General features: G+C 65.3%; 1 protein-coding gene across 1 annotated transcript in view; it reads left to right on the top strand.

Annotated features, from left to right (window-relative positions):
* The first annotated feature begins 1,601 nt into the window (after positions 1–1,601).
* Positions 1,602–8,192, top strand: part of FOXO6 (forkhead box O6) — a 33,859-nt gene continuing 27,268 nt past the window's right edge. Inside the window, exon 1 of the mRNA XM_027905158.1 lies at positions 1,602–2,669. Within this exon, the coding sequence (XP_027760959.1) occupies positions 2,241–2,669 (429 nt within the window). The 5' untranslated portion in view covers positions 1,602–2,240. The remainder of the gene's footprint in view (positions 2,670–8,192) is intronic.

The following is an 8,192-nucleotide window of genomic DNA, read 5'->3' as shown; positions in this document are numbered from 1 at the left end:
CCCAAGCCCCCGTGCTGTGCTGTGCTGTGCCTCCAGAGACAACTGGAGCCTCTGCAGCCACCACTGTCGCTGTGGGTTGTGAAACAGAGCACTTGTCAAGTCCCGCCTGTGTATTGTATTATATTTATTATATTATATTATATCTATTAGATTATATTATACTTTATTATATTATTAGAGCTGTCAGGCCGAGCACTCCCAGGCTGGAACCATCAGCTCCTCAGTTGCTTGGGTAACCTCAGCCCGTCCCCTCGGACCAGGGACGGGGCTGCAGGAGCAGGATCGCACGTGACTGTGGCAGGAAAGACACTGTTGCAGGCACAGCTGGTGGCACTTAGGGTGACAAAGGCCGGGAGGATCAGGGAGCTCAGTGACAGCGTTCCCAGGGCCAGCCACGCACGGCGGGTGCGGAGGGGCGGGTCTGCAATGGGGACGGGCAGAGTGGCTGCCCGCTTCCTGGGGTGTGGGGCGGGGGCGAAGGTGGGTGCGAGGAGGGGTGTGTTGAGGCGTGGGCAGCGGGGTGGGCACGGGCAGGGCTCAGGCGTGTGTCCCCCGTGGGTGCTGGGTAAGAGACGCGTGCGGGTGCAGGAAGAGGTGTTTGCACCCTCGCGGGTGCCGGGGGTGCGGGGGCTGAGGCAACACCCCTGCCCTCCTGCCCTGCCAGCCCCCGGGTGGGCTGCTTGTGTCTGACTAAACATCCCCGCGTACCCTGCGGTGACACCACCGGGCACTCACCGGGCTGCGGGCAGGGCCGGGGTGGGGGCCGGGTCGGGACTGGGATCGGGGTCGGGACTGGAATCGGGGTCGCCGCAAGGTGGGCGGGGGCGTGGTCTCCTCGGAAGGGGCGTGACCTCCTCTGAGGGGGCGTGTCTGCCTGAGGTGGGCGGGGCCGCTCGCGGGGTGTCCCCCGGCGGGGGCGTGGTCGAGGCACTCGGGGGGGCGTGGCCAGTAGTAAAGGAGGCGTGTACCGCGTTGCCCGGGGTGACGCGCGGATGCGGCCTGAGCCCGTGACGTCACCGTGGGTGGGTGGGGTCTCTTCCCCCTCCCCATTCATCCCCCCCGCGCGCGCGGAGCGTCCCGCCCGCTCTGCTCCAATCAGCGCGCGGGGGGGGCGTGGCCGCCGGGCGCCTCCAGCCAATGGGGCGGCGGCGGCGGCCCCGGGGCTACAATGGGGGGCGCCCGGGGCGCACGTGGGGCCGCGGCGGGGCCGGGAGGGGGTCGCGGCCCGGGCCGGGCGGGGGGGCGGGCGCGGGGCCGGGGTTGGGGCCGGGGGGCTCCGCTCCTCTCCATCCCGTCCCACCCCGCTGCTGCCCCGCGCGGCGCGGGGGCACTCCCCTCCCCCGCCCTCCCCCCGCCCCTCCGGGCCCTCCCCCTGTGTCACGGCGGCGCCCGCATTCGGGAACGGGCACGGCGGAGGGAGGGAAGGAGGGAGCGAGCGAGCGGAGGAGCGCACGAACGAGCGAGCAGCCGCTCCAGCATGTGGCCCGCCCGCGCCGTGGCGGCAGCGCGGCGGCGGCGGCGGCGGCGGGCAGGTGCGCGGCCGCTGAAGCGGAGCGGGGGGGCGTAGGGGCGGGAGCCCGCCCGCCGCCGCCCTCGCCGGCGCTGTCAGGTGCGTGCCGCCCGCCAGCATGGCTCCGCCGCAACGCCGGACCTAGCGCCGGGCCGCCCGCGGGAGGCTGCGCCCGCCGCGCCGAGGGCTCCCCCCGCCAGCTCCGTCCCGCTTCTCCCCCGCCCAGGTGCCCCGGAGCGCGCTGGTGCCCGGCCGAGGATGCCGCCCGCTCCCGCTCGCCCCGCTTCATCTGTTGCTGCCTGAGCCAGCCCGATGGATGCGGCCGTCCCCGCGCCCTGCCCGCCCGCAGCCGCCCCGCTGGCCGCCGAGCCGGGAACCGCTCCGGAGCTCCGCGGCTGGTAAAAACCGAACCAAAACCAATTCCGAACCAAAAAACACCCCTCCGCTTCGGCCGGGGCTGGAGAGGCGGCCGAGGACCATGCAGCGCGTCCCCCGGCTCGGCGCTCCCGGCACAGCCGCCTCCTAGAGCCGCCGGACCCGGGGCTCCCCCCGCCAGGACCGAGCGGCTCCTCCTTCCCCTCTCCCCTCCAGCCGGGCAAGGAGCCCGCCTTCGCACTCCTCTCCCTCTCGAGATTTTGGTTTTTTTGTTGTGTGTTTATTTTTTTTTTTTTGGGTGGAAACCGCCCGTAACTCCGGGGGGGGGGCTGTGGGGGACGGCGGGGAGGGGACCATGGAAGAAAAGCTCCAGGCGCATCAGGTGGAGATCGACCCGGATTTCGAGCCGCAGAGCCGGCCCCGCTCCTGCACTTGGCCTCTCCCCCACCCCGACTTGGCGGCGGAGGAGGAGGATGGGGGCGCGGGGGGACCCCCGGCGCTGGCGGCCGGCGGGGACGGAGCCGAGAACGCGGTGGCCCCGGTGGAGCGCAGAGTCGCCGCCGCGCCCCCGCCGCCCCCCGGCGCGGATGTGGGGCAGCTCCGCAAGGCCAAGACCTCCCGGCGCAACGCCTGGGGCAACCTCTCCTACGCCGACCTCATCACCAAAGCCATCGAGAGCTCTCCGGAGAAGCGCCTCACCCTCTCGCAGATCTACGACTGGATGGTGCGATACGTCCCCTACTTTAAGGATAAAGGAGACAGCAACAGCTCCGCCGGCTGGAAGGTACCTCACCCCCTGACCCCAACCCCAGTGCAACTTTGCCCCCTCTCCCGAAGGTGTGCCGGAGCTTGGAGGCTCCTCCTGGGGCAGCCGGAGCTTGGTTCTGGTTGGGCGGTTTGGGGGATCCCCGCTGCCCTCACGGTTGGGGAGATAAGGGCTCGGACAAGTTTTGGGGAGAGCTGGTGCCTCGTGGTGTTGCGTGTTGGAAGCGGGGTGAGCTTGTCCCTGTGTCACCCGCCGGGCTCGGGCTGAGCGCCGGAGCGGAGCCACCGCTCTCCCGGGGGTCGGGGATGGCGACAGGCGGCGGGGTCGTGGCCACCGTCCTCCCGGGGGATCAGGGATGGCGACGGGCAGCGGGGTCGTGGCCGGCTCTCCCAGGTATCCAAGCACCGGGGTGCGGTGAATGACAACCCCACGTCACAGCTCTGCTGTCCCTGCCGTGCCAGGTCCCCGCGTGCTGGTGGCGTGCCCGGGAGCACAGCCGGAGGGAGGGCTGTCCCCAAACAGGTGTCTCCAGGCTGGCTTGTACCCAGTGCGGCCCCCCTGTCTCAGCCCCCCCGCCTTCCCCGGGGCCGCGTCCCCCTGCCGGGGGGGCCGTGCAGGCAGCACACGGTCCCCGCAGCTCCAAGCTGGCATTCCCCGGCTCCGATCCCGGCTGGCACTGTGGGCTCGCTAGGATTCCCTGGCAGGGACAGTATTCCCGTTTCGCTCGGTGGGAGCTGGGGATCCCTGGCACGGGGAGCGCTGGGTCTGGGGGTCACCCTGGCCCCTGCCCCTCCGGCTGGCGCTGCGCTGGGAAGGGGGAAGAGATCGGCTGTGTCCAGATGGTGTCAGTAAAAAGGAGTCGGTTTCTCTTAAGTCCTCCCCTAAGCCCTGTCACCTCCAGTGTGATTAGTGTGTGATGAGGCTCCGGGGGCTCTCACACCAGCCCGCGGCCCTGGCACGCGAGTCCTGGCTCTGGATCTGGCTCACTTCAGGGGGTCTTTCTTGGGTGCAAATGGGGCTCTTTTGGGACAGGAAGGCTGGAATCTGTGGCACCTGTATCCAGGCTGTGGGGGCTGGTGTTATGTGGAGGCTGGGCACCCACTCGTGACGGGTGGGCAGAGGGCAGCCGGTGTCCCCCGGTGTGGAGACTGGCCAGGGAATGGTGTCGGGGCTGTGGAGGTGGCAGGAGGTGGTGGTTGTGTGGTGCCTCTCTAACCTCCACCCAGGGAGAGACCTGCACAGCCCTGGGCACGCGCTGGCAGAGAAGGGACTCCCCAGGGCTCACTCCTGGTGGGGACAGCAGGGGACATGCGCTGGTGGGGTCTGGAGATGTGTCGGGGAGGTGTGTCAAGGCTCTGGACTGGGGGCTGGGATGAGGAGCAAAGGGTTTCCCAGGCAGCCACATGTGTCAGTGGGGGCTTTGTGGTGCATCATGTGCAAGGGGAGGGCAGGCTCAGGGTCCAGCTGAAAATCCAGGGGCATTTGGAGGGGCTGCTTGCTCAGGTGGGCTCACCTGTGTGCACCCTCTGATGGGATGCTCTCCCCTTTCCTGGCCCATCTCCGGGTTGGAGCATCTGCCAGGGCTCTGCCTGGGCTGTGGGTAGGTGGCTCTGCTGCCAGGACTGCAGTGGTGTGGGCTGCTTCTCACATGGAAGCCTCCCTTGCCCCCACAATGGCACTGGGATATGAACCCCCCAGCTGGGCTGAGGACTGCCCAGAGAAGAGTCCTTCCTGCACTCTGGGCTGGCCAGAGCAGGGTGCCCAGGGCAGAGCAGGGTGCTCTGGAGCCTCTTCTGGTGCTGCAGGTGCTCAGTCCTCAGCTGGGGATGGTGGTGTGAGGGCTGACAATAGCCTGGATTGAGAAGCAGAGGCCCCCTTTGTGCAGTGGTTTCATCACACACCAGCATGTCAGGGGTTAAACACCTTCTGACAGTCCCATATCACTCCTGGCTGTCCCCTGCCCCAAACCTCCTCGGTGTCCCTTCCTCTGTGTGCCCAGGGAGCACCCAGAGCGCTGGGTGGTTGGTTCTGTGGTAGCGGCACTGGTGGCTGTTTAAAGAAGCCGTGGAGATGCCGTGTCCCTCCGGCCCCAGGCCTGGGAGAAGCGGGGCAGGGCCACAGTGGTTCATCTCCCAACACGGCAGAGTCACGGTGAGGTCTCAACTGCTTCTGCAATGAGCTGCTTCCAGCCCCCTGGTGCTGGAGGGAGTGGGATGGTGGAGGTCTGGGGGCCTGGCACAGGCCCAGCGTCCCCCCGGGCACTGGCTGTGCTGCTGCTCTGGCAGGACTGAATCATGGAACGGTTTGGGTTGGAAGGGACCTCACAGTTCATCCAGTTCCACCCCTCTGCCATGGGCAGGGACACCTTCCACTAGACCAGGCTGCCCAGAGCCCCATCCAAGCTGGCCTTGGACACTGCAAAACTCCCTGCCCTGCCCTGGCACTGGGAGGACCTTCACGACCAGACCCCTTCCTGCATCCAGCTGGTGATGGGGATGCTGAACCCACAGCTGGCCATGGTGTCCCATGTGTCCCTCAGGAGTGTGTGCCCCAGGCTGGCTGTTGTCTCTCGGATGGGCCAGATGCTGGCTCGGGGTGTGTTTTGGGGTCCAACCTCTCCTCCACCAGGCTGTGCTTTGCATGACATGGTTTCATAGAATCATAGACTCAGGGAATGGTTTGAGTTGGAAGGGACCTTAAAGACCGTCTCATTCCACCCTCTGCCACGGGCAGGGACACCTTCCACTATCCCAAACTGCTCCAAGCCCCGTCTAACACTTGCAGGGAAGGGGCAGCCACATCGCTCATGGTGAACTCATGAAACAGTCACCCAAACACCCTAGCTGTGCCCAGTGTTGGGACCAGGACCCAGCTGGGTCTAATGGGGAGCATGGGGGGTGCTCTGGCTGCTGCCCTCCCCAGAATGTGGGTCCCCCTGTGCCCCCCGTGCTGCAGGGGCTGAGCCGGCGTGTCAGGCTCGTGCACCGGGAGCTGCCGCTGCTGCTTCCCCATGCAGGGCAGCGGGTGCCTGCTGACTGACAGTTCTGCTTAATTAGGGAGTTGTTATTTTATCAATTCCAAAGCGCTTGAAGTTTTCTGCTCCAGCTCACGCTTCCCTCTTGTTAATGGGAAACCAACACCCTCCGTCAGAAAGGCAGCGGCACTGATGCATTTTAAAGGGTTCTGCTTGCTCCGGTTTGACATCCAAAATATAACAATCAAGCCATCAGCTGGTGGATGCCTGTTTGATGCGGCTCTGACAGTGCTGAAAACCTTAATTTCCCAGCCCTCCCTCCTCCTCCTCCTTTCTCTTGCCGGGCCGGCTGAGCGGCGGTTGTGCCTGGCACGGGGGGCCGGGGCTGCCAGGGAGTGCTGTGTGCTCGGGGCTGGGGGCTGCCATACAGAGACACCCCCCACCAAGTGCCACCGTCCTCTTGCAGGGCATGATGGAAATGAATTAGGGAGATAAAGGTGTGGAAACGGTGTTTGGGTGAGAGTGTGGCCCGGGTGCCCGTTGCTGCTCGAGGGTTTGGGGAGCAGGGTGCTTCCCCTCCCTGCTGCACATGGGGACCCCTGCGCTGTGGCCACGGGGGCAGAGCCTGGCTGGGCAACCCCAGGGCGTCCTCCAGGGGAGCAGCTCCTGGCTCTGTGGCTCTGTCACTGGTGCCACCCCCTGCCCCAGCCCCGGCCCTTGCTCTCTTGGATGGGGACAGTGCCTCTGGAGCCTTGCCCAGTGCAGCTGGAGAGGCTCCAACCCAGCACCTGGACCGAGGGGGATGACTTTCCCTTTGTGGAAAAGTCAAGGTGCCAGTGAGGGTGCGGGTGCTGCCGTGGGGGTGGCACAGGGGTGAAGGGGGGACTCACGGGGGGATGGGGTGACCCATCTCAGGGGTGACCCATCTCTGGGGTGACCCATCTCTAGGGTGACCCGTCTCTGGGGTTGCACAGCTCCTGTCTGTGCTGGGATTAGCCCTGTGGGTGCCCCCCAGCTCAGCGGGCTCTGCAGGGGCATGGCCCTGGCTGAGCGGGGGCTGCCCGGTCGGGGCTCCCGTTGGGGCAGTTTGGCTCGACTCAGCTCAGTCACGTATCCCATCCTCTCCATATATGGAGATTTTTCCAGCGGCACGGAGAGCCTGATGCTCCCCGGAGAGCTGCCCAGGGCCGGGAGCAGAGGGGCCGGGAGAGCCTGATCATCCCAGGGACCACCCCGGGCCGGGGAGAGCTGAGGCTCCTTCACCTCGGGGACCCCCCTCATCCCCAGCAGCTCCTGGATCAGCTGCCCTGGCTCTCTGGTCCCTACAGGTGCAACACCCCTGGGATCCCCTCATGTAAGAGGATCCCCTGACCCTTTCCTACAGCACAGGCTGGGTCCCCCTGGATGCTGGGCCGGGGTTCCTGATCCTTCAGCACCCCAGGGGGGTCTCCTGCTGTCCCTGGCTTCTCACAGGGATGGGAGAGCCCACAGGCATCCCCCTGAGCTGCCCTGATGTGCTGCAGTGCTGCCGGCGGCGTGGCCGGGAGGAATCCCCTTTCCTCCTTCCCACCTCATTTTTCTTTCTCCTTTCAGAGGTTTTCATCTTCTAATTTTTTTCCCCCTCTCTCCCTTTTTCTGGAATCGCTTCTCATGCAGCGCTAACTGCTGAAGTAACACAAACCTGCTAAATGGTCCAGCTTTATGATAGCATAAAAATGATACTACAGCAGCGAGTGGGGCTTTATTAAACCCCAGGGAAAGGCTCCAAATGAGCAGCTTGCTCTGCTCTTAGCTTCCCTCCCTACTCTCCCCCTTTATTTTTAATAACCGCTGGAATATAAACTACAGTTAAGATCCTATGGACTAGAAGAGCGCTCGCAGCCCGGCGTTCTCTCCATCCATCCCCCCGTGGATCCCTGTGTGCATCCCTCCCTCTGCTCCCTGGTGCTGGGGTGAGAGGACCAGCATCCTGTCCTAGAAAATGAATTTTGTCATTAAAAAGCCTTGTAAATTTTTTTTCTAGGGAGGCTGTTCTCCCAGTGGGTCAGGCCAGACATGTTGTGGGAGTGAGCTGGAGCTCCTTGGCCATCCTCACTGGGATGCTGCTGGCAGTGGGAGGTCCCCTGGGTTTAGGAAATGTGGTTGGACACTGGTCAGCCCTGTGTCTTCACACGGGGACCCCACAGGAAGGGGATGAATCTCCCCTTCCCAGCACACCAGAGGGTTCTAGGCACGGTTGGACCCCCATCCCCAGGCTGCGTGTGGTCCGTTCCAAGCCCCACATCCGTGCCCTTGAATGTTCCATGGGGATGCTCTGGAGCTGGGTCTGGGTCTCCCCTTGCCCTGCCACCCCACTCCACCCCAGCCCTGCCTGCGGGGAAGCAGGCAGCTGCCTGCCCCTGACCCCCTGCTGGGGTCCCTGCTCCCCACTCCCATTACTTTTAATTAGCCTGACACTTCCTGTCGGCTCCCACCGAAGGTGCCTGATTAGAGCCGAGGTGAAAGGCACTTTGGGTTATGGAAGGACACGGGAGGCTCGCCTGTCTGCCGCTCAGGCTCGTTTTGGA

The sequence above is a fragment of the Empidonax traillii genome, unplaced genomic scaffold (genome assembly GCF_003031625.1).
Source record: "Empidonax traillii isolate 1590-97213 ecotype Southwest subspecies unplaced genomic scaffold, ASM303162v1 scaffold1126:size462002, whole genome shotgun sequence".
NCBI classification, from domain to species: domain Eukaryota; kingdom Metazoa; phylum Chordata; class Aves; order Passeriformes; family Tyrannidae; genus Empidonax; species Empidonax traillii.
Note: the sequence above shows the minus strand (reverse complement) of the source record. Positions and strands in the feature narration are given on the sequence as shown.